The following is a 26,782-nucleotide window of genomic DNA, read 5'->3' as shown; positions in this document are numbered from 1 at the left end:
TTTTGAATGAGAGTGGTGGATTTGTTAAAGATCAAAAGAATAAGGACAACCTAATAGCAGAAATTTACCAAAGGAGTGTTTATGTGAACTCCCCCTCTCTTGCCGCAACAGACTCAGGGAGGTATATGATATTATGAATGGAACTGAGTAGAACAATGATGGCGTATGCCAAATGTATTTAACATATCAGATGCATGGAATGGCTGATGATTTAAATGTCTCAGTAAGTTTTGCAGTATCTAAGGGTATCCTTGAGAGGGTTGTGATCAAAACTGCTGGTAAATTAATCTCCTGAGTATCCCCATAAAGCTCTGTAGTATTTGGCATTGAGTGGATAAGGAGGAATAAAAAGGGACGAGGGTCCCAGTTTAAAACTCCAGGGTAAATCGGGATCTAACTTGACGGGTACTTGGGGGTTAAAAAATCGGACCTATGTAAATTAAGATACGGGGGAGTAAAAGCAGGGTTCCTTACGTTTACCCGCCGATCACCAAAGAAGTAGCAGGAGGGGTTGGACATTGGATTCCTGAAGAAGAAGGCCCAGGAAATGAGGGGTAAGGCAAGTAAAAAAAACGGACCCCCATCGGTGAGCCCGGGGGGTATTCAGTGATACATGACAGGGGAGACAAGTGTGTCGGAGGATGGGCAAGGCTCTCCCACTCAGACAGCCAATATAAGGGTGGGCAGTAGTAAGCCCAAAGTAATAACTGAAGGGATTGGAGGAGAAAAAACCAGTAGCAAGACCGCCACACGTATCAGAACAGGGGGAGAGAGCCCTCAAGAGCACGATAAAGAAAAAAAAAAAGGGAGACCAGAGGACTAAGGGAGGGACATCCCCCGGAATGAATGATGGACCCAGGATAGAGGTGCCCCAAGGAAATGTGGAACAAATAAGAGAAATATTTATAGAAGCTTTATCCAGAATGGTGGCGTCACTGAAAATTGATATAGCTGCAATCCGCTCAGATATAGAACAGGTCTTAGGTCGCGTAGAAGAGTTGGAAGAAAGAATGAACATATATGATAAAAAACTCAGGGAAATAAAGGCTCAAATGGAATCTATCCAAAAAATAAATAGTGCGGCACTATATAAAATAGAAGACCAGGAAAACAGAGGTAGAAGGAAGAATCTAAGGATAAGAGGAATCTCAGAGACAGTCAGGAATGAAGACCCGAGTAAAATAATGAAGGACCTGTTTAATTATATCTTGGAGAGAGGAGGAGGAAATATTGAAACTGGACAGAGTGCATAGGATCATAAGATATCAATCTCAGGCGAATGAAAACCCAAGGGACGTAATAGTGAGATTCCATTACTATGAGGAAAAAGCCAAGGTCCTGCAAAAGACACGTAAAATGGAAAAGATTAGGTTCAAAGAGATGGAATTGCAGATATTCTCAGATTTGGCCAGCGAGACCTTAACAAGGAGAAGACTCCTGAAGCCTTTGATAGAACAAATGAGGGGGTTGAATATACCATATCAGTGGGGATTTCCAGCCAGTGTGACGTCATTTCCTCTTCCGGTTCAAGCTGGCCAGCATGGAGCTGACTACTTCCTGGTTTTCCTGAATGTACAGCTATTCAGCACAACATCACACCAGAACCTTTCCCAACTACCTGGATCATGCGAGGAGCCTGTGGGATGCAGTAGAACTGCCTGGGCTACATACTTATGATAATTTCGGATGAACTGTCGTGATTGGCTCTCAAAAGCTGTGTACCATCGATCGCTTGAAAGAGGTCTGAATTGATGCCGGAGCTGTCTCTCTAAAAACGGTGATTACATGCAGTCCGCCACATTGAATGAACTACTTGCCTTGGGACCCATTTAATGATGGAATGCTGAATCCAGTGCTGCAGTAGTTGGAATCATAAGCCATTGTTGACCCCTTAGATATAAGTCTACTCGGGTCATTTCCATCTGGTAAGCCTGCGCTTCTTAAGGTGGTGGGAGCTACACTGCGGTGGAATAGTCTATGGTCACAGTAAAGTGGGACTCTTGTCACCTAAGTTCGCTGGGATTCACATCTGCACGTTTATCTTTATCAATATATGGACTTTATTGCCTATATATTCATTTATTTTATTCTTTGTTTTTTTTGGAGTTGTTATCCTCAGATTTGGGGTCGTGTTTCACTAATAGGTTATAGTTATATGTACACATTATATTAGGTTTTTTAAGTTTCACTATTTTGAGTCATCTTCATTGACTTTTGCAGTCACATATGCTTAGCGCTTACACTTTACACTTTGGGGATTTCCAGCCTGCCTGAGGGGTAGGAGAGATGGACGCTCTCAGATCATGCCCCTGTTATAATGCAGATAGAAATAACTACAGAGTGCTTCAAAGGTGGGATGTGGAAGATCAATGACTCCCTGATCCGAGATTTAGAGGTAGAAAAGAAAATAGAGAAGGAATTAGAGGAATTTTTTTGTAGGAATGAGACACCAGGTATCCCCAGAGGTATTATATGGGAGGCCCATAACGCCTATAAAAGAGGTATCTTGATAAGCATTGGGACTGGGAAAAAGAAAGAAAAAGGAAAGAAAATGGGGGATCTACGGAAGGAAATACAAGAGTTAGAGCAACAAACAAGACCTAAGGGGATCCCAGAGAGGCTGGAGCTGAGAAATAAAAGAGAAGAACTGAGAGAATTGATGGAGCAGGAAAGGAAACGGGCTTTCCACATAGTAGACAAAAAGAGATACCAAGAGGGAAATAAATGTGGGAAATGGATGGCGAGGGTAGTAAAGAAAAAAAAAATGGCCTCCTTTATAGCTAAAATCAGAAACGAGGGTCATGCCCCAAAATCCAGGCCTTCTGGACCCAGGTCCACGCAATTACCTCTCAAGTCACAAACCAGCAAATTGAATTTGCACCGGCCAGGCTCCTTATCCACCTCTCTTCCACCTCCAACTCCTCCTATAGAAAGTCTTTGGGCCTGCACGTCGGCCAATTTGACCCTAATCAGGCAAAGCCCCACCGCGTTTTCTCTTTCCTCCTCTTATATCCCCATTTTTTTATCCTGAGTTCTTGGAGTAAGGAGATTTGTCCAGTCGAGGTGTACTGAATGTTTAATAGATCACATGCCTAGAAACTTGCTTACTAAATAGTTCTCAATGTTTGGGATATTTGTTACCTATTTGATTGTAACTCTGGCACACTCTGAAATGCAATCTGTATTTTTTTTCCTTTTATGCAAAATAAAAACTTTTATGGAGAAAAAGAAAAGAAACGAGGGTGGGGAAATTAGACACTCAACCCCGGAAATAGCTAAAGTCTTTCATAGTTTCTATAGTCGGCTGTATAATGTGGGTCAAGAAGATAGGGGAAGAAATCAGGATGAAGCTAGGGGTTACCTCAAGGAACTTGACTTTGCAGGCCCTCCTGGGGAGGAACTGGATCTCCTAGAGGCACCAATAACGCAAGAAGAAGTTTTGAGGGCAGTTAGGGAGATGCCAACTGGGAAAAGTCCGGGCCCGGATGGGTATTCTATCATGTACTACAGGAAGTTTGCAAAGATCTTGGTGCCTCGGTTATGCGGCTATATGAACGCAATGGCAGAGGGAGAAAATTTAAGGGAAGAGGCCTTGATGGCGTATGTCACCTTGATACTGAAGGAAAGTAAAGATCCTTTGGCCCCAGAGAGTTACAGGCCAATATCTCTGCTGAACACCGACATTAAGATCTTTGCAAAAGTTGTATAGCAGAAAGGTTAAAAGTTTTACTGCCGTACTGGATCTCTAGCGATCAGGTGGGCTTTGTCACATGGAGGGAAGGGAAGGACAACTGCCTTAAATATCTGTTGTTGATACATGAAGCTGGAGGGAGGGGAGCCCCAGTCGTCCTGTTGTCAATAGATGCTGAGAAGGCCTTTGACAGGGTCGACTGGGGCTTCATGAGGGACACCCTGAGACATCTGGGAATAAAGGATAGAATGACGAGGTGAATCATGGCCTTTTACCATCATCCAACAGCAAAAATAGAAATAAATGGAAGTTTGTCTCCGTCCTTAGAGCTGCATAATGGAACGAGACAGGGTTGCCCCCTGTCCCAGACGCTCTTTGTACTAGCTCTCGAGCCCCTACTGGCTGCAATTAGGAAAAACGGGCATATAAGAGGGATTAGGGTGGAAAAAGAGGAATATAAGGTGGCCGCATATGCGTACGATTTGTTGTTTTATGTGTCAGATCCTAGGATTACAATACCGAATCTAATGAAGGAACTGAATAGACATGGAAAGTTAACAAACTTCAAGATTAACGTATCTAAAACTGAAATTTTCAATATTACAGTAACGGAAAAGGAGCGACAGGTACTTCAGGCGTCACTGCCTTTCCCTTGGTTCAGGGGGGAGTTAGGGTACCTGGGAGTGAGGCTGACAGCATCACTTTCGTCTGCATATGCGGCCAATTATGTCCCGACCCTTAATAAGATCAGGGATTTTTTAAGACATATGAAATATAAACCATTATCAATGATTGGTAGGATAAATGCGCTAAAAATGTTTATACTGCCTAAGCTAATGTACGTCTTCCAGATGGTCCCAATAAAAATCCCACAAGAATTTTTTGTGAAATTAAGATCTCTGATAATTAAATTTTTATGGGGACGTAGGAATCCTAGAGTTTCATACGCTATTTTGGAAAGGACCAAAGAAAAGGGGGGATTGGCGGCACCAAATTTTAAGAGATACTATCAGGCAATTATTATATCACGAATCACAGGTTGGCTACACGATAGGGGGAGTAAGGGATGGGTGGATATCGAGGAAGCACAAAGCATGGCTGATTTAGAGAAAAATATATGGGTTCCTAGGGAGCACAGGGAACTTGCAAGAAGCACAAACCCACTAACACTAAACCTTTTTAAAATATGGGATGAGCTGGGAAAACTATATCATTGGGAATTCAATTCACCGTTAATTTCTCTATTAGAGACAAATTACTTTAAACCTGGGAAGGAAGAACACATATATTTCACGAGGTGGCCAAAGAAAGATGACATAAAGTTAAAAGATGTGATGTGTGGAAATAGATTACGTACTTTGAGTGAATTAAGACAACAATGGGGAATTCGATCGTTGGATAACTGGAGATATGTACAAATACAGCACTTTGCACGGGCGCTGCCTCAGCCACTACGGGGGGAGGGAGAGTTGAGACCTATGGAGAGATTTATCTTCTCCCCCGAGTGCCGGAGATGGACTATATCCAAAATATATGTAATTCTGGGAGAAGAAGGGGAAGTGGGGGACCCACCCTACTTGAAGAAGTGGGAGGAAGAACTGGGAGCTCTGAGGGATGAGGATCATAGAGGTAGGATTTTGAGAGCTGTATGTACTACCTCTGGAGATACTAGGACAGTTGAAATGGCATATAAATTGATGGCAAGGTGGTATATAGCCCCGCAAAGAGCACAGAAAATCAGAGCAGAGACTTCAGCATTGTGCTGGAGGGGGTTTAGCACCCCCGGGACTTATGCACATATTTGGTGGGACTGTCCGAAGATTCAACTGTACTGGGAAAAGATTATAGATAACATACAACAGATAACAGGAGAACAAGTCAGGAAGGAACCGTGGGTGTGCTTGTTCCATGACACGGATAAAACTATAGCGCACTATAAAAAAACATTGATACCGCATATGTTGAATGCAGCTAAAAGTTTAATTCCAAAACCTTGGGGAGCCCTTAACCCTCCTTCAATTAAGGAGTGGATAGAGAGGATTGATTGGATAAGATCGATCGAGGAAACCATACTTAGAGAGGAGGATCAGGTAGAAATATTCTACGAGATATGGGGAAGATGGTTGGAGTTTAAAAAGACAGTAAAACATCTGGAAATGTCGGAGGGTTAGAAAGATGGGAAGGAGAGAGAGGAAGGAGGAAAGAGGATGAGGGAAGTTTCGGGGGGGGGGGGATGAGGGACGAGAGAGAGGGGAGGGGTGGGGAGGTGATTATGAATAAGGAAAGTAAGGGTTTATATTTTGAAAGGTTGCTACATGGCTATTTAATATATTAAGGATAAGAATAAAGGTAAATTGTGGATTAAAAATATATTAAAAAACACGAAAGAATATATGCAGATGATGGTTGGCAGTCTTGGTAAATTTCACGCGGGTGAGATAATGAACGGGTGGATAAACCGAGGCGAGCATACCTCAGCGATGGAAATCAGTATAATAGACCCGCTGCCTACTGATGCATAAAGGAAAAAAAAAAAAAAAATAGAGTGGGCTGGCTCCTTGCAAATAGACTGAAAGCCCAGATGACTAAGACTAAAACTTGTGAACCCACAGGCAATAGCAGATGCATTCGCTGATTATTTTGCATCCTTATATAATTTAAACTGTGACACAGACACACCCCAATCTTCAAAATTAGACATCCTTACCACTAGGTAAATTACCAGGCCCTGATGGACTTAATAACAAGTATCCAAAGACCACCTCATCCCCTTTTAACATCCAGTATATACCAAGGCAATCGATACTGCTTCATTCCCCTCTGAAATGTTAGGGCATACACAGTCACTCTTCCAAAGACAGGGAAGGACCCAAATACAGAGTGAAAATTTTGCCCAATCTCTCTTCTGAACGCAGACATAAGTTTGTGAAACTCCTAGCTACTAGGCTTTTCCACATTCTACCTACTCTAATTCAAATCCTACCAAAAATCCTATATATTCCGTACATTACCAATTTCAATAACCTCCCATTATCTATCTTCAATGAGATTCATTCTGAAAGGCTTCCTATAGAAGAATAACAAGGCCTGTTGTGCCTACTACCACCTTATTAAACAGACATGTAGGAGGCTTTGACAGACAGACATCAAGGACTATTTCCATGCATCTCAACTTGTATCCCTCCGACACTGGTTTCAAAACCCACTAGATATACTATGGATAGAATTGGAAGCTGCATTTGCACATTCCAACAGCCTACCCCACCTCTTATTAGCAATCTCTTAGGAGGAGAAACTTCTCTATTTACATGTACATCCATTATGGCATGGAGAAAACTGCTATACCGTCACCCACAGATAAATTGTATGGAACGTATCCGTTGCCCAATAAAAACTCTGGAACCTCTTTTACCCTGCATTTCACTTGACCTCTTTGGAGGTATTCCCGGGTCTGGCTCGGGGTGAGATTTCAGTACCAAAAGTGGTAACCCCGAGCCAGACTTGAGATCGCATCACAGGATCCATGTAGAGGTTACTTACCTTGTCCCCTGGATCCTGCGATGTCTCCCCATTGTGATCTGCGAGCTGCCATGTCTTGCTTGATCTGTCACAGTGCTGGGCCCCATTCTCTGTGAGCATTGCAGCAAACGGGGACAGAGTTTGGCGCCAAATTAAAAAATTGACACAGTATAGATACAGTATACTGTAATCTTACAGATTACAGTACTGTATCAAATAATTACACATCCCCTTTGTCCTTAGTGGTTTGTCCATTGTCCTGCATGCAGTTTTATATTATAAATACTATTCTTTCTGCCAGGAAACTGGAGATTGTCCATAGCAACCAAAAAATATCCATTTACGTCAAAAGTGCTTTTAGACCAGCTAGAAAACAGCGATAGTAAATTAGAATCACTTGCAGAATTGAGCGATAGTGATTTGTCATCAAACCCTAAAAGTAATGACAGTGACAATTCTGCAACTGAGAAAATTTCTGTGTTTTTTTGATTACATTACTGAATCATTTTAATTATTATTATTTGTTATAATTATTTATAGTTATTTTATTATATTATAATTTAGGATTTTGTGTTTCAAACTTTATCATACCCGGGATGTTTAGTAGACTCTTGTTGGTACAGATTTAAGTGAGTTATTTCTAGACATTTTTGGTGAACTGGTAGGGGTACAATGTACCTGTTATCAATTCACATGGGGGGAGGCTGGTATCTGGGGGTCCCCTTATTTTTAATTTTTTTTCCAAATATTTTTATTGGGTTTTTTCAAAAAAAAAATTGAACATACATTTTCCATTGTAGAAAAGGATAGAGAGATCATATGCAATAATACAAGATGTGGTCATCAATTTAGACCATACAATAGTGAGAAACAAAAAGAAGGTAAACAATTTTTGCATCCACTCTAGTACTTGTTTGACATCAATACTCTTTACCAGGTGTTGTATCAAATGCTATAACAACAAAATAGTCTTCAACAACGAATCATCTCTTAAGTTAGAGGGATACTCAGAAGAAAGAGGAGTAAGAAGAAAGGGGGAAAGACAGTGGGTCAAGTAGTATCCGTCGAAATAAATCATACTATAAATTACCAGGAGAGAAAGAAATACAGGAAAGCAACTAATCTACAGACGGGGGAGAGAGAGACAGAAAAGGAGAAAGGAGGGAAGGGAGGATAAGGGGAAGGGGCTTCCAGAGAATGAGATGGACCTGGATTACATAACCTGCTGCAACCATTGAAGCTAATTAATGGAATTGAACTTTCCACGCTTTCCACACACTAGCTCGTTTCATACCATTAATTGACCTGTGAAGCAATTGGGTTTCAAATATACAGTTGGTTTTAACAATTACTTCTGAGAGATTCGGTACTTCAGCAGACTTCCATTTTTTAGCAATTAGTGATCTGGCAGCTAGTAAAATGTGCGTAACAATCGTACGATATTGGGGAGGGAAGAGCTCTATTCCCAGGTTAAGTAGGCCCAGTCCAGGCTCAGAGGATGATATGATACCCGTTATGGAGGAGATCAATCTAAATACACTATTCCAGAAGCTGGTCAGGTGTCTGCAGGACCAAAATGTATGTTTAAGGGTGCCCACACCTCCACAGCCCCTCCAGCACAGATTAGAGCGCCCATCGGAAAATTTAGACAGCCGGTATGGCGTGATATACCATCTTAGGGCTATCTTTTGATATAACTCCCAATGATTTACGCATTTGGAGGCTGTGTAAATTGAGTTAACAGCTAATTGCCATTGTTTTGGTGTACAAGATTTCCCCAAGTCTCCTTCCCACTTCAAATATGGGGAGGATCTAATAAACACGTTCTTGTGCTGGAGGAGGCCATAGAAGAAAGAGACACCCCTTACCTTTGTATTTTTACTCATATAGAATTTCCAAACATCTTGGTTCAGGTATATATGGTGCACTGGTAGTGAACGCAAGAAATGGGATATTTGACCAAATTTATAGATCTCACTCCGCCCAAGATCGTATTCAGCTTGAAGTACCTTGAAATCTTTAATCCTTCCCTCAGCAAGTAAGTCAGATATTAGGGTGATGCCCTTGAGTTGCCAGCTTCGGAGATTGAGGTTAGGAATCGCCTTAGTGAGCAGCTCAATCTCCAGGGGGACCGCTATCACCCCCGACTCCAGTGCTCCAGCCCGCGGGAGACTCCTCCATGCCCAAAGAGAGGCTTGTAATGTAAGAGGTAATTGTCGTAGAGGGAAGGGCCTCCAGCGGTCCAGCCACAAAAGAGCAGGGAGGGCCTTGGTCGCAGACATGTAGTGTTCAATATCATGCCAAGGAGAAGATGACTGCACATCCAACCAAGTCTTAAGTTGAGTGAGCAAGCTCGCCCTAAAGTAATCCTGCAGCTCAATGTGGCCCATACCTCCCGCTCTCCTATTTTTAATTAGAGTTTTAGAGCACCTTGGTTTTTGTGCACGCCAGATGTAACTCTGCAGAAGGGTGTTGAGCGACTTAAGATGAGTGACTTTAAGTGGTATGGGGAGGGTGCGAAATACATATAGAATCTGCGGGAGCAGGAGCATTTTAAAAGAGGCTAGGCGTCCCGACCAGGTCAATTCAGTTTTAGCGATACGCTTAGTCTCGGAGGTTAATTTTTGGAGTAGCATGGAGTAGTTTATATCTGCTAATCTGTTAGGGTCTGCCGTTATCTGAAGTCCTAAGTAAGTAATGCTGTCTGATTTCCATGAGTATGGGGAGAGCGTCTGCAATTTAGAATGAAGCTCCTGCGGAATAACTAAAGGGAGTATAAGAGATTTGGAATCATTAACTTTATAATATGAGATGTCACTAAATTGATCCAATAGAGATTGGGTATGTCGTAAAGATGTTACTGGGGAAGTGAGGAATAAGATGATATCGTCTGCAAAAAGATTTATTTTATGTTGTTTATCTTGGAAAGAAAATCCCTGAATGTCCGGGTGGGCCCTGATCCTCTCAGCCAAAGGTTCAATAAGCAAGTTAAAGATAGAGGGAGACAGGGGGCACCCCTGTCTTGTACCGTTAGTTATATCAAAGGACTCGGAGAGAATATTGGATGTATATACCCTCACTGAAGGAGTTGAGTATAGGGACAGTATTGCAGACAGGATAGGACTGGGGGTCCCCTTATTAAAGGGCGCTTCCAGATTCCGATAAGCCCCCCGCCCATAGACCCCCACAACCACTGGGCAAGGGTTGTGGGGATGAGGCCCTTGTCCCCATCAACATGGAGACAAGATGCTTTGGGGGCTACTCCAAAGCACCCTCCCCATGTTAAGGGCATGTGGCCTGATACGGTTCAGGAGGGTGGTCGCTCTCTCATCTCCCCTCTTTTCCTGCAGCCTTCCAGGTTGTGTGCTCGAATAAGGGCCTGGTATAAATTTTAGGGGGACCCCACACAATTTTTTCCACTTAATATTCATACCAGACCCAAAGGGCCTGGTAATTGACTTGGGAGGAACCCATGCTATTTTTTTTTCCAGCGAGTTTTATCCATATCACGAGACCCCACAATTCATTACAGCTAATAGATAACTATAGTTATAATAAATAACTATTGCAGTAGGGAACGCACAAAAGATGCACTCCGCATCTTTACAAATAACATTTCTATCTTATGACATGTGATTACGTAAGTATCACAATATTATTATTATTATTATTATTCCAATTTACTTTTATAGTAACAAAGGGTTTAACATAGGCAGGCTAATTGTAATCGGGACTCGAAAGAATGCAAACCTGTAATTAAAACATTATTGGTGCCCTGTGCTCAAACAGTATAGTGTGCAATACGTAAAAAATTGAAGACGATTATATACAGAACTTAAAGATTTCCTTTACAGTCTCCTCTCTTTTGATCAATATTTTGTTCAATAACCATACCTGCTAGCACATTTAACCTGGAATCTCCACATACTTGGGTTGAGATAGTCCTGGCAAAAGATGCAAACTCTATTGTGGAGAATATAATAGCTTAGCATATATATATATATATATATATATATATATATATATATATATATATATATAAATTCTCCCTTACAATTAAAGCATTTGATTAAATAGACCAAATAGTACCCTAAACTGTGATTCCAAGGGGAAAAGAAATCAAACATAGAGATTCTTTAATTTGCTTTAATTTGGTCCTTTTTTGTAGTGTCTGGTGTGAATCCAGGTGACTTTTTCTTCAAGTTTTGCAAAAATGCACATGAAATAGATGCTGTATTGTCTCCAAACATTTCCTTTTATATAAATGTCTCTTAACAATCCACAAGTCACCTGGCTTTATTTTGAACTCCTTCCAAACTGTTAGGATCTGGAATTGGGGAGAAAACGTATAAATTAGTTTGTCAAAAACCTTAATAGATCAGCAACATTCTCTGTGAGATCAGAGAAGATTTCAGCTACGGAGTCAAAAATATAAGCAAGTGAGTAATACACTCCTAAACCAAATCTTATAGGGAGAGAGTCCAATATTCCTTTAGGGGCTTAATAAAATATAAGAAAACATTCAGGCAATAGTTTCTAGTTTCTTACTCTACGTTTTCTGCTACAATGTAGACAGGCTGTGTAAAATAAAACCTCCATAAATTCTTGAAAGTACTCTCCCATAAAATGATTTCCTCTGTTACTCCGTAGCTTCTGGGAATCTGTACTTACAAACTACTTCTGATAAACTTTTTACTGTGGTCTTTGCAGTAGCATATGCCACTGTAAAGCCAGAAAACATGTCCATACAGACAAAATGCACCGCATAGTAGCCCATTATGCTTTACATTTGCAGGGAAATGAAGAGGAAGTAAAACCCATCAGGGTTTACTTCCTCTTTAATTCATGACATAACTATGCAAATCCAATCTTATGAGTCATGCAAAATATTTAAAAAAAAGCAATTCTGCATTTACGCTTTGCCTATTAAATCAACAACATACAGTTAAAAGCATTAATCCTTTCATTATTGCCAATGCACCAGAAAGTTTAGGTACGTTTACCCAGTAAATAATAATAAAAACTCAGATATTTAACCTTTTTTAATATATCAGGATCGTGTGTGTGTGTGTGTGGTGTGTGTGTTTGTTTTTTTTGTTTTTTTTTTATGCAGGTTAAGCTCTGTTTTTATCCAAAAGTGCATTTAAACACCTCCAAGTTGTACAAGAATTCCAATTTTTTTTCTTTTTTGTATCACAATACATTTCTATTGAAGGCCAGTATACATATCTTGACATGTGCAAAGAGACCTAGCCAATGTCTTTTCTTTACAAAACCATGGCTTCAGCAGGTTCATTTTGAATAAGTTGCAATTTACAGTTTTGGCTAATTCAGCTCGGTAACCAGTATAATCATGTATGTCCTTTGTTTGGTCTAAGAAAATGTAACCTCAGCAACATCTGGAATGGGCAATAAAAGGTTTGTACAATAATAAGCGACTAAGAAAGGAAAAGGGAAAATAAGTGGGGGATAGAGCTTTTCGCCTAAAGTAATAAAATACATCAAACAGGCTCTTGTGGAGTATCAGAGCAAGTTTTATACCTATTAAGCGGGTGAGTAATTTATCATAATATTCAGAGTACTTGAACATAAACCACAAGAATTCCAAATCTATTATACTTCATACGTTCATATACCACATTATTAAATTAATAATTATTCAAATCTGAGTTCAGTTTTGTTTTAATCTTTACTAATTCACCTGTCTTTATTTTATTTTTATTTTTTTTATACAAACTAATACATTTATTTTTCTTTCTTATGATATATGTAGGAACCCTTTCATCAAAAAGAATTTCCCGGTTATCAAAAATCACAAGCATTGAAACAATGCAAACGGCATTACCTAGCCCCCCAAGCCTGTATGATTTACCAGAAAGGTGAGGTTATATTATAATCAACACAATGGGTTTAACTTCCTATACCACACATCACTTTGTCCATTAATTAATGAATTTGATTATTTTTTATTGTTTTAAAGTTTATAAAAGTGGCCAATTGTGCTTAGGTTTTGGCCCTGCATTGTCTTCTTTCAATATAAATAATGAACTAACCAGGAACACTTAAATGAGAAGAAATGCACAATGCTTGGAAAGGACCAAATGCAAAACCATTGGACTGACATTCTTTAGCCTGTTAACTATTTATTACTATGGTTAATACAGTAGGTGATGTAAAGCGTGGAGTAGTATGAGAACTCTGGCTTCTTTATTTTTTTATCAAGAATTTGTGCCTTTTTGCATGTATGGTAAATAGTCAAGGTCAATGTTGAGAATGTTAAAATAAGTCCATGTAGTACCTATTTGCAGTAATGCATGCTTATATAAATTGAGGTGCTTATCAAGACTACATGTGAGGTTGGTAAAAAGAATGTTATCCCAAAATAAATTTTCCAAAGATTAGACATTTGAGATAACATGTCTGCCATTTAATGATTGCTGACATCACAGCCGTTCCTTTCATGCACCTTTTTATAACAGTTTACAGTACTGTTAATGTTTGTGTACAGTTAAAAGCTTTACCTTGCAGATGGCACTCACATAATTAATTGGGCACCATTAATCATGGTATACAAAGGAAATATTGTCATTTTACCTTCCTCATAACAGCTAGTTGCATATTATTACTACTGAACAAATATATCCTAATGCACAAGAAAATGCATGTGTTCATTTACAAAAATAGAAAAATGGAGAAACCCCCTAGATGTGGAACATTATAGGTACTACCATATTCACATACGTAGGAAAATATATCAAAAAAATTATTATACAAAGAAATACATAATTACATTATCACAAAAACATATAAATAATCAAGGATGCATAACAATACACAAAAAAATCATGGATAGGTGTAATGGAGTAACCCAAACCCAATGACGTTTCAGAGATGAGTCGTATTCTCCTTCATCGGGGGTTTTTTCAGGTAACACCATATATCCTAATCACTAAATAGGTACATTTTAGCATCCAAAACAATTTTAAAATAAATGCAGAAGAGACATCCTGATGCAGGGGCTAATCCGAATCCCGTCCAACCAGATATTCTTGAAAGAGTGTATAGATGGTAAACAAAAAAAGGGAAATTGGAGAAGGCAAGGGCTTGGAGACGGACGCTGATTTTGGCATACTTGGTGGGGCCATGACTTGAACCCAGTCTGTGCAGTGGGTACCACTTCATGGGACCCCGGGACCCTTGATGTGTCCCTCTCCTGTTTATTAGTGGCCTGTAAGCAACATCACTGTTTGACTAAGATTCTGCAGCTTTTTCTGGACCCCAGTGCACATGTAGGCCCCCTTTTGGTCCAATATTTTGGACTGCAGTGTGGCTGATAGCATAGGTGATTAAGTGGGGGAATGTAATATTATTCCCTTGCCTTCTCCAATTTCCCCTAGTCACTAGTCAGTGATGTAATCTCTCATATTCACTTGCACATTAGTCTTGATACATAGGCATACCCCTCCCCCTTTTTGTACCCTCTCTATCCCTGCAAAAAAAGGTATACCCTTGAATGGTTGCCAGCCAATCATGAGAGCTGTTGAACCAGATCTCTGAAATTCCCACAAAATCCAAATCCTCCTCGTACAACAGTATCGCTAGTTCACTCATATTGTCTGCCAGGCCTCTGCTATTGGTGAACATGCCACATAGTTTAGACCATTTCGATTTATTAAAAACGATATAGTGCCGGGGCGTGGCCGACTAGCGGACTCTGAGCAGTAAAGGCGAATTACAGCGGTATCAACCCTCGTTTTCAGCCACAATCCTTACCAGCACCTGCGGGCAACCTCCCTGATGCCATCCAAGAAGAGAAAAGGGCTCACCAAACCGGGCAAAATGCTGGATTTTTTTGCCCAGCATCGCCAGATCCATGTCCAAGATGGCGGCCGCGCACGAGGCCACCGGTCACAGCAGGAGAGGACGGACCGATACACAGACCATGGCAACCCACAGGCAGCGGTACCACTCATGCACTCTGTGCCCACCTCTGCATCTACAAGCCCAGCGAAAAGCAGGCAGAGAATGGAAGCACACATGAATGACACAGAGGAGGTGAGTGCTTTTAATTCCTCCATGGACGACACTAGAGAGCTACAGGACTCTATTACTGACTTTCCCACACTGAATCAGCCAGTAATGGACACCACCTTAAAGGATATGTTAGTGTCCCTAAGATCCACCCTGCATGCAGACATAATGGCTATTACTCAGCAATTTAAAACAGAAGTGCATGCGGTTACTGACAGGGTGTCCCATGTTGAAGTGAAGATGGGGGAATTTGCCCAAACATTTAATGAGCTTGTAGATGCCCATAACGATAGGGAAGAGGACATGGCGGCCATTAAAGCAAAATTAGCGGACCTCGAGGACCGTTCAAGGCGCAACAACGTCAGAATCCGTGGGATACCCGAGTCCATTCAACCGCAGGAGCTGAGAGAATTCTTTATCAGATTAATGAAAGTAGCACTTCCAGAGGTATCTGAGGAGGAGTTGGTAGTGGATCGTATCCATAGACTGCCTAGACCTAAGAGTGTCCCGGCACACCTGCCTAGAGATACGATAGTCAGGATCCATTTCTACCATGTAAAATAGAGGTTTGTCAGAGCAACCAGAAGGAAGGAGGAACTACCTATGGAGCTTAAAGATTTGTCCTTTTTCGTCGATCTCTCGGCCTACACCATGCAGCAGCGTCGGCAACTGGTTACCATAATGAAACCCCTGAACAACCACAGAATTCCCTACAGGTGGCTGTACCCGGCTAAGTTGCTCATCACATACGATGGGAAGTCGCATGTAGTGGCCAAAGTCGCAGAGGGCATCCGCCTTCTTGAAGAATGGCAACTTCTACTTCCACCAAGTACAGACCCGAACAGGACGGGATCACCTCTCTCCACGCGTACAAGCTCTGATGCTGAAACGGGTTGAGTCTATTTAATGACGGTAGTACTAAATTCGCCTTCACGCCCAGATAACTGGCCTACAGGTTTATCTTTTTGTTTGGTTTTTTGAACGTGTTAATTTTTTCATACTAACTGTTGGTTCTACCTAAACCCGCTTTTACCCCCCAGGCTTTAGCGGAATATTACCTGCACAGATTCCTCAGTGAATCGCTACCTTTTTATTCTTTTTTCTGTTCCTTTTTCTGTTGTCGCTTATTTAGCAGCTACTCCATCACCGGACCCAACTGTGGTTCTCCCTTATATAGTCCACCGAGGGTACAGTTTTGAGCTTTTCTGCCTATCACTGCTAGCTTATTCGAAGTTCCGTTGGTTGCTCCTCTCCACAGGAACGACCCATCAGGCCTGGAAAGCATCGAACTTTGAGACTTACATAACACAATATGGCTTTTACAATCTCGTCGCTCAATGTCAAGGGTCTCAATAGTCCCTATAAACGCCAAATGGCGTGGAAGGAGGCGGCCAGATTACGCTGTGACATTGCCTGTTTTCAGGAATCCCACTTTATGGCGGGGAATCACCCTTCATTTACTAACCATAGATTTCCACAGGTGTTTCTGGCCAACGGTCCCAAGAAGAAAGCAGGAGTGGTTATCGTGGTTAAGAATACCATCCCTTTCAGTCTTATAGACTCTCACTTGGACCAATCGGGACGGTACATTATTCTTATTTGTGAAATTGCCCAGGTTACATACACCCTGGTAAATGTGTATCTCCCAAACTCCAACCAACATAGCTTCCTGCAAAGGATTTTGAAGAAAGTGTCAACCATGAAAAGGGGCCATGTTGTATTATGTGGGGATTTTAATTCCATTATGCATAGTGATTTAGATGTCTCTAACCCGCATACACGTAAGTCTCGCAGGCCAACTTTAACAAAATAATTTTCTACTGCTGACCTTTTTGATGTCTGGCGGTGTCAGCACGCGTCAGAAAGGGACTATACCTTTTTCTCAAATGTACATCATTCATATTCACGTATTGATAGGTTTCATGTTGATAAATTCTTGTTACAGAAGATTGTTAAATCGGACATTCATGCCATAACTTGGTCAGACCATGCGCCTATTTCGGTTAGGGTGGGGGAGCACGGCGCTGTCACGAGAGCAAACAGGTGGCGAAATGATGTGTCCATTTCCCAACCTGAGAACACAAAATACTTAGACAGCTATGTCAGAATTTTTCGAGATCAATGCTCCGTCGGTGTCGGACCCCTTCACCCTCTGGAATACCCACAAGGTGTATATGAGGGGATTATTAATCCAGTTAAGTGCTAAGGTTAAGAGGCAACGGACGGAACGGCTTAACGGTCTATTAGAGAAGATAGAGAATTTGGAATCTACAAATAAACAACACACTACACAAAAACTTAGGGAAACTCTGTTTGCTACTCGACAAGAATTGCGGGCTTTGCTGGTCTCCCAGCAGGAGAACCGCCTTCGTTCCCTTAAAGCTTACAGCTATAGATACAGCAACAAGGCGGGGAAACTGCTGGCGGGCCAGCTTCGGGAAAGGATTGCGCAACAAAAGATCAGATCCATGATTAACCCCATTACGAAGCGTGAAGTGCATAACCCTAAAGAGATTGCGGACGCTTTTAGCGACTATTATGAGTTCCTTTATAATCTTAAAAATGACCCAGAAACATTCCAACCTTCCGAACGGTCGATTTCCAATTTTTTAAATTCGCTCAATCTTCCCAAAATTTCTCAAGGTGACCTGGAGGCGTTAAACTCACCTTGCACAATTCCCGAAATCCAAAAAATTATTCATAGCATGCCTCATAATAAAGCGCCGGGTCCGGACGGCTATTTATCAGAGTATTACCAATTGTTCCAAGATGTACTATCTCCATATATGCAACGGATCTTTGGTGCCACGATGTCCAGTGCCTCTTTTCCGAATGAGATGCTTACTGCATCCATTATTACTTTGCCCAAGGCGGGTAAGGACCCCATACTTCCACAGAGTTACAGACCGATATCGTTATTAAATGTCGATATTAAAGTGTATGCGAAAATGATTGCTAGTAGACTGGCGGGTTTGCTACCAGGGCTTGTTAACCATGATCAAGTTGGCTTTGTATTAGGCCGGCAGGCCAATGACGCAACTAGGAGATTGATCAATTTGATTTACTCGGCTGAGAAGTCGGGAAGGCCTTCTCTGCTCCTCTCATTGGACGCAGAGAAGGCCTTCGATAGAATTCACTGGGGCTATTTGACCAGGGTCCTACAAAAGTTTGGGTTGGTGGGACAGATCCACCAGGCCATACTGGCTTTATATTCTTCCCCGTCTGCCTATGTGTATGCCGAGGGAATGTTCTCCAAAAAATTCCACATAACAAACGGCACCAGACAAGGTTGCCCGCTATCGCCCATTATCTTTGCATTAGTGATGGAGCCCTTCGCCGAAACTATTAGACGACAGCTAGATGTACAGGGCATCCATTCCCAGCAAAAGCAGCACAAACTCTCACTTTTTGCGGACGATGTCATTTTGACACTGTCCGACCCCTTTAAATCTATTATGGCAGCGCATGAAATTATTGTGAAGTTTGGGAAGGCCTCTTATTATAAAATTAATGAAAATAAGTCCTGTATTCTAGGAATTGGTATAGATGATCATCTTAAAGCACAAATTCGAGGAGCTCTCCTATATCCGTGGTCCTCAGACTCCATAAAGTATCTGGGCACTAACTTAACTCCTTCAACTACTCAGCTGTTTCAGGCAAACTTTCCCCCATTATTAGAGTTGCTTCAGTCAGATATAAATAGACTCAAGAAACATTATATATCGTGGCACGGGCGACTAGCAGCATATAAAATGCTACTGCTTCCTAAACTGATATACCTTTTCAGAGCCCTACCAATCTACATACCCATCCAGTTCTTTAAGGCTGCTCAGAGACAAATGTTAGAATTTATCTGGGAGGGGAAGAGAGCTAGGTTTTCTACTACTGTGCAAGGTAAGAAGAAGCAGGCGGGGGGATTGGGCGTACCTGTTATACGGGACTACGCCACAGCCGCGATTCTGGATCAGCTTCAGGGATGGTTTTCCACCCTGGAGCCGAAGCCTTGGTGTCAAATAGAACAGGCCTGGATACATCCTAGGTCGCTCCGATCCCTCCTAATCGCTTATAACATCGAGCAATTCCAACTTGTTAATGATCACCCCACCATTCAGGCTTCCCTTCGAGCCTGGAAGGATCTACTTACATCATATTGCACTACAAAATCGTTTACCTTGGTTCCCATCCCCATAGAATCTCTTCTTTGGTTGATTCCGAATATGTCTCTGGCCATTTGGCGCAGAGGCGGGATATCTATTGTTCAAGACCTGCTAGAGGGAAACCACATTGTGCCCTTCCAGGCTCTCCAAAACAAATTTAATATACCCCAGACCGAATTTCTGACATATTGTCAGATTCTGTCTTGGTTCTTAACAAAGAAGGAGTCAGGCACTAAGTTTATAACGACGGTATGGGACTTCCTGAATTCACCCAAACCCAAACCTAAAGGGATTTCGTTAATGTATGACTTACTCAATGCAAAGTCTTCTTTCTATCGGTTTGGCCATTTAGAGAGATGGGAGACAGATCTAGGTCGGAAATTCACTGAGCAACAATGGTTACTGGCTTTTAAAAACAATGCTGGCTTCTCGAGATGTTCGAACTATGAGGAACTGGCGGCGAAAATAACAGCTAGATGGCATCTCACTCCTTATATTACAGCTAAATTCTCAAACGAGCAGTCTAACGAGTGTTGGAGGGGATGCGGCCAGGTGAGGACGCTTCTTCACATGTGGTGGAGGTGTCCGCACTTGCGGAGCTTTTGGAACTAAGTGTTCAAACTGATCGCCCGAGTCGCAGGCGTCCTCATCAAGCCCGCCCCAGATAAGGCATTATTAAGTATTGGTATGTCAGAATATCCAGTATCCATGAGAACAATAGCTATGCATATAATCTTCGCAGCCAGGTCCTTGATAGTATATAAGTGGAAATCAAGGGATACTCCACACATCTCGGAACTGATAATGAAAGTGAATATTATTTCGGAATATGAGAAAATTCTAGCATTCAGAGATGGATCTAGAAAGAAATACCTAAATAATTGGTCTGCATGGAATGTCTCCTCAGGGAACTTGGTCATGAAAAGTACGCTTTCGTGATGACTTATTTCTGTATCATTTCTGTACCCTCGAATCTAGAATCTAGAATCTCAAACCTTATACCCCAATCTTTCCTCTTTCTCTATTCTTCCTATCTTCTTACTTTTTTTTCTGTATCTTTTTCCAGTTCACTATTTTTTTTAATAATCTTCTATTGAAGAAGGTTTAAGGTTGTTCCACAAATATCCGGGTTAGAAAGTGGCATACTATATGAGGCACAATAGTTACAGTTTACGATATGACCATAGTGCTGGAGACTTCAGGAGTACGAATTATACATGTAGTGTGTTTTGTTAGATGCTCAGATTGTAAAGTGCCTTTATGTGTAACATATTTCAACGCATTGTAGCCTGGAATGGTTCTGTATGTGTTTGTTTTCTTCTCTTTTATTCTCAATAAAAACTATTTGAAAAAAAAAACAAAAAAAAAAAAAACGATATAGTGCCAGGGATCCTTTAAACAACTAGGTCTGCCCTCATACTACATAGTTGTCAGCAATTCTTAAGGATATGTCAGGGCTGGGTTCAGCCCTTCCTTCTCTGAGCTGGCCGCTCAGCTGTTGGCTAATTGCCAGCGCCTATCTCTACACAGTTACTCTGCTGTTGAAGATACCCTGCTCGTTTGTCCTGCCTACTTAAGCCATCCAGTCCAGAGGTCATCTGCCTTTGCCTTGGTCAACCTCACAGAAACCTCCTGTGATCCTGTTCAAGACTTTCTTTGCTGACATCCCTTCTGGCTCCAGATCCTTGCTGTTCCATTACACTGATCCCTGACTTCTGGCTTGGCTGACTATCCGTTCCGGTTACTGAACTTTGGCTATTTTTTTACTACGTTTGTTATTTTTACTTTTATTATTAAACAAGTGTGATTTAACTGTACTTCTGTCTTGGCCTGATTTCATAGTTTCTGACAGTAGGTGAAGGCCGTGAATTCAGAAGATGCAGTCAATCCACATATTGGTAAAAAAAAAATCCAGATTGGATGAACTGGATCACCGCATGGATCTGTTCACCATGGTGTTACAAAGGCTCCTGAGTCGCACGGCTCACCTGGAATCTCCCACTGTGGCCGCCCTGGTACAACCTATGTTGCAGGCTGACCTGGCTGCTGCTCCAGTCTCTGTGCAGGCACCTGCCTTGAGTATTACCTCTATAAGGGGTATGTTTGGTTCTGCTCCACTTCCCCAGCAATTTGGGGGCAATCAAGACCAATGCAGAGATTTTTTCGATCAGGTTGAGGTATACTTTGAGATGCTGCCCCAGGCATTTCCCATGGACAGCAGCAAAGTAGGTATTGTGATATCTTTGCTTTCTGAGAGAACCTTGGCCTGGGCAAACCCTCTATGGGAGACGAAAAAAACCTGTTGTCTTGAGCTACCCTGAGTTTGTGGCTTTGTTTAAAAGGGTATTTGACATTCTTACATGATCTGCTTCTGCTGTCAAGTGACTCATGTCCATCGAACAGAGTACAAAAACTGTTGCTGACTACGTCATTGAATTCCGTACTCTGGCAGCAGAGGTTGCATGGAACAATGAGGCCCTTGTGGCTGCTTTTTCTCATGGTTTCTTGGATACCATCAAAGATGATATAGCAGCCCAAGATATACCCACTGAGCTGGAGAAGTTGATGAAGTTTGCCATCCTCATTGACTCCAGACTCAGAGAAAGACTTTGAGTCTGGAGTCAATTGTGGAAGCCTTCTGTACATTTGTCTCCAAGCTTTGCAGTCCCACACATGCCTTCCTCACCTCCCATGCCTCTTGGTAGCAAGTCAGTCAGTGAAGGCGAATCCATGCACTTGGGTTTCACGGGTCTTTCTGTAGATGAAATAACCTTGAGGAGGGAGAGACCTATTTATTGTGGCCAGGCAGGCCACTTTTTGAAGTCTTGTCCTACCCGTCCAGGGAACCCCAAACCTTGAGGTCCTGTCATGGACAGACCTTAGGTGGCATTGTTTCATCCCCAGTTATCTAGAAGGATAAGCCCCTGGTTTTGGTCACCCGTTTTTGGGCTGAGTCGTCCATCAAGATAAAGGCTCTAATCGATTCTGGGGCTGCAGGCCTGTTCATTGATGCTACCTTTGTATAGAAGCACTCGATTCCGCTGCAGCTGCGTCATACTCCACTTGCCATTGAGGCTCTTGATGGTAGACCTCTACAGTCTTCCCATGTGACTCGTGAGATTGTTCCATTGTTCATGGCCCTAGGGGGTCTTCACCATGAGTTAATCCAATTCCAATTTATTTCCTCACCTAAGTTCCCACTGATTATTGGTTATCATTGGTTACAGAGGGCTCCATGCTGAGTTTCTCTCCTGGTCACCCCAATGCAATGAGACCTGCTTCCAGATGGTAGCCAAGGTCCTGTGCACCTCTTCACTCTCCTCCCTGCTGGAGGAGTACCGGGATTTTATCAATGTCTTTGACAAAGGTCAAGCTGGTAGTTTGCCTCCACACCAGCCGTATGTTTGTGTACTTGACCTTTAACCTGCTGCCATACCCCCTCATGGCTGGGTTTACCCTTTGTTGGTCTTGGAGGATAAGGCCATGGAGGAGTATGTTGCAGACGCACTTTCTTGAGGTTTCATCCGCAAATCCTAGTCCCCTGCTGATACTGGTTTCTTCTTTGTGAAGAAGTGATGAACTGAGACTTTGTATTGATTTTAGGGGTCTCAATTGTTTCATGATTAAGAATGCCTAGCCGATTCCGTTGATTATGGAGTTACTTGACCACCTCAAGGGAGCAACGGTTTTCACAAAGCTTGTTTTGAGAGGGACATGCAATCTTCTGAGGTTTAAGGAGGGCGATGAGTGGAAAACTGTGTTTAATAGCAGAACAGGCCATTATGAGTACCTTGTAATGCCTTTTGGCCTTTGCAACGCCCCAGCAGTTTTCCAGGAATTTATTAACGATGTCCTCCGAGATTTGTTGCAGTTATGTGTGGTGGTTTATCTCAATGATGGCTCTCCAGGGACTTGGAAAATATGAGGCTATCACACAGATGTCTGTTGTGTGCTTCAGAAATTAAGAGAGAACAATCCCTATTGTAAACTGGAGAAGTGCGAGTCTTTGTGAGTCTCTGAGGAGGGGGTACTGTCAGGGCTGGGCTCAGCCCTTCCTTCTCTGAACTGGCCACTCAGCTGTCGGCTAATTTCCAGCTCCTATCTCTCCACAGTTAGTCAACTGTTGATGATATCCTGCTCATCCGTCCTGCCTACTTCCACTACATTGATCCCTGACTTTTGGCTTGTCTGACCATCTGTTCTGGTTACTGAACTTTGGCTATGTTTTGACTGTTTGATCTTTTTACTTTTATTATTAAACAAGTGTGATTTAACTGTACTTAAATTGGCCTGATTTCATGGTTTCTGTCAATATATTGTACAAGGTGCAATCTGTGTAGCTGTTTTTAGAACTTGAATAATTTGTTTTTAAAACCTTGTCTTTGAGATGAATCTCTCATGAGCAATCACTGTATTTGCAAGCACAGTGACTAAAAATGACTAAAAGCTGCTTCAAATGAGCTCTTGGAAACATTATATTTTTTTGATGCTATTAAGTGTTTAAACATTTTATACTGTATAGGTTAGTCCTAAAACTTTTTGCTTTGCATTTCTTCCTCTAAACACCTGGTAGATGTGTAGAACGTGGACTGCTGAGTGCTGAAATTTTACCAGACCCTTTGATTTCCTAAAGAATAATCTTTTCCGCTAATGTTCTTCCTACTTGTTAAAGCAAAGTATAAATCTTAATTACATATATTTTTTCTTCCTCTACAGCTGTGTCTCATTAGGTTTCAGGCTGTTGGCTGATTTCATTGTAATCTCTGACCCTCCTGCTGATATGATCTGGTGCAAGCTAATAATTAAAATCAATTGCAGGGTAGACAAATAGATTTTTCCCAGCAACATACCCATGAATTAACTGAGTCTCATACCATCATCACAATTCTATGTATCAAATGGAATGCACACTTGGCTTTTTCTAAGCTTACTCTTGAATAATGACACATCTGAGATGTGCATTGGTTTGGATTGTTTTAAATAATTCACATAGAATTTAAATTATATTAAATAATACCTATGCTCAGAATATAAATCTAAGGTTGTTGAAGTCCAGTCAGATATAAAGACATGCATTAAAGCAGCTATGTATTCATTAATAAATCAATACATTCAGTGTACCTAAATATGTCAGCCTCTTGCCATCCCCTGCACAGCAGCAGTCAGAGGAAAGGACTGGAAGTCAATTGGGTGTGCTCCATGCAAATGGAACATACTGAAAGAGTATGCAGAGTGATCCATTCTTTTACTGTCCAATCACCAAAAATCTATTCTCTGGTCCAAAAAAAATATTTAAATGAAAGGCATAGCTTGATGGCGCATAAGCTAGGCCTCCCAACCCCATGCCTGTTCCCTAATCAAAAGCCTGCAAAAAAGTTGCTAGAACTTTTGGTAATCTCCACCCTAAGCTATATAACACTGTTTCTCCACCATATCATTTACCATTTAAACCAGACCATTTTACTAAACGTACAGTATGTCAGATCTCAAATTGCCCAAGCTATCCCAAGCAGATTTACATCCCAAAATTCTCCTATCATTGCGGAGATACTAACTTTGGTTGTTAAAACACCTGGGCCCGAAGGCCTGCTTGATTTCTACTGTAAACAATTCATACCAATTCTACTTACATGCAATCACTCTGCATTTTTTACTCAAAGAAGCACCACACTCACAAGTCTTACTTTCTTATATGACACTTATTTCATAACCCAGGAAAAATGTGTTCTCCCCTGACAAATATAAGCTTATTGTTTTGGCCAATAGATGCTCCTACTGCCATGACTCATTATTGAAGATCTAGTGGAGTTTTCTTTATTATACAGGCAGAAGATATTACAAGGTAAATCATTAGGAAGCTGTACAGTGCACGTGTGGCTCATTGTGCTGGCTATTTATGCCCCATGTGTGCTACATGCCTCTTGGAGCTGTGTGCATGAAGCTAAAGGGCCTGTTCACAATAGAATGCCATGTGGGAAACCTGCGTTCTGTGACGGTTTCCAACACCACTTTCAAATCACACTGCCCTTTCAATCTGCAGTGGGTGTCATTGCAAAGTTAATGACCACCTAAACATGGATAGCAAATGCAGTGTGTTTGCACTGGATCTCATGGTACAAATGTACCATGTGATACAGATGCAGTGCACTACTTTTTGGTGCCATGCAATTTCAGGCCATTCAAAATGAATGGGCTGAAATCACATTGCACCGAACTGCATGAACACACAGTGTGATCCTGTGTGGTTCACCTGCAGTTCCTAGTGTGAACGGGCCTTTGAACTAAAAGTTCAACTGGGCTTTAGCTGTGAGTGGTGCCGTCCACCTGACTGTTCTGTGTGATAATGCTTTGTAAATGTCAAAACTGGAAGGATAGAAAATCGAATCCTTTGCCTATTAATAGGCTGTTAAATCAGCTTTAATATTAAAAAATTAAAAAAAAAAAAACGTTTTATTCTTAAGTTTATTTTGTTTTGATGGACCATAAAAGGCATGCTACAGTTCACTTATTAAACAAATATATTTTTATCTTTACATTTTGAACACTGCGATGTGTATTTTCCAGAGGTTAGGCTTCTCTAATAGACCATTTTCCTTAAAATCACTGGAGATTTAAATAAAGGCTACAAAAAGCTCTGATCTTGTCATGAAACCTTTACCTTACAGCAATAATATGTTTACGGTCTGCAGTTATCCCTAAAAAAAATGATGGCACACTCTAATACAAATATCACATTATACTAGTCATAAACGTAATGCTTACGGTGTTTGTTTGTTTTTTCTTTTTTTTTTTTTCTTTTTTTTTTGCTTTTTTATACTGTTATTAGTGACTTATACTTTTCTATGTTTCGACATTTCTGATTCACGCAGATGTCATCAGGTGGTTGAAGAGAATATAGTTACAGATGAATTTACAACTGTTCCAAATGAACAGGTTAGATTTTTCTTTTTTTTTTTTTCACAAAACTATTTTAAAATTGATCCAATTTACTGTTATATCAAATTGCAGGTTGTTTAGTTTGAAAAAGCATTCTAAACAGTATAAAAAATAAAATAGCACACTGCACTGTGCTAAATTAAAACAGCAGTTTCAAAAACCGCACATTGCCATGAGTTTTAGACCAGCTACATCCTAGCAAGCTCTTGTATGGGTCTTGTCAAAAAATATATATAAACAATCTGACATAAGAATTGAGCATACAAATTTAATAAGTGCAAAAAACCTTGAAAAATCTAGAATCCCTGGTTAGGTATCGAATTGGGTTTTTTATGTATCAATGCTATTTTTCCTTGTTTAAAAATTGTGAGCAGTGTGATATTTTGGAAACTGTTGTCTTCAGTTAAACTGTAGTATGTTATTTTGTCTTTTTTATAGATTTTTTTTT

General features: G+C 41.1%; 1 protein-coding gene across 1 annotated transcript in view; it reads left to right on the top strand.

The window, feature by feature from the left end:
- LOC143986704 (uncharacterized) overlaps nucleotides 1-26,782 on the top strand; it is a 439,164-nt gene that overhangs the window by 236,354 nt on the left and 176,028 nt on the right. The window contains exons 3-6 of the mRNA XM_077485112.1: nucleotides 12,984-13,089; nucleotides 14,971-15,688; nucleotides 25,224-25,240; nucleotides 26,268-26,331. Of these exons, the coding sequence (XP_077341238.1) occupies nucleotides 12,984-13,089; nucleotides 14,971-15,688; nucleotides 25,224-25,240; nucleotides 26,268-26,331 (905 nt within the window). The remainder of the gene's footprint in view (nucleotides 1-12,983; nucleotides 13,090-14,970; nucleotides 15,689-25,223; nucleotides 25,241-26,267; nucleotides 26,332-26,782) is intronic.

The sequence above is a fragment of the Lithobates pipiens genome, unplaced genomic scaffold (genome assembly GCF_037356315.1).
Source record: "Lithobates pipiens isolate NorthernLeopardFrog02 unplaced genomic scaffold, aLitPip1_a1.2 Scaffold_18, whole genome shotgun sequence".
Lineage (NCBI taxonomy): Eukaryota > Metazoa > Chordata > Amphibia > Anura > Ranidae > Lithobates > Lithobates pipiens.
The sequence above is the reverse complement of the archived record's forward strand: the minus strand, read 5'-3'. Positions and strand labels throughout refer to the sequence as shown.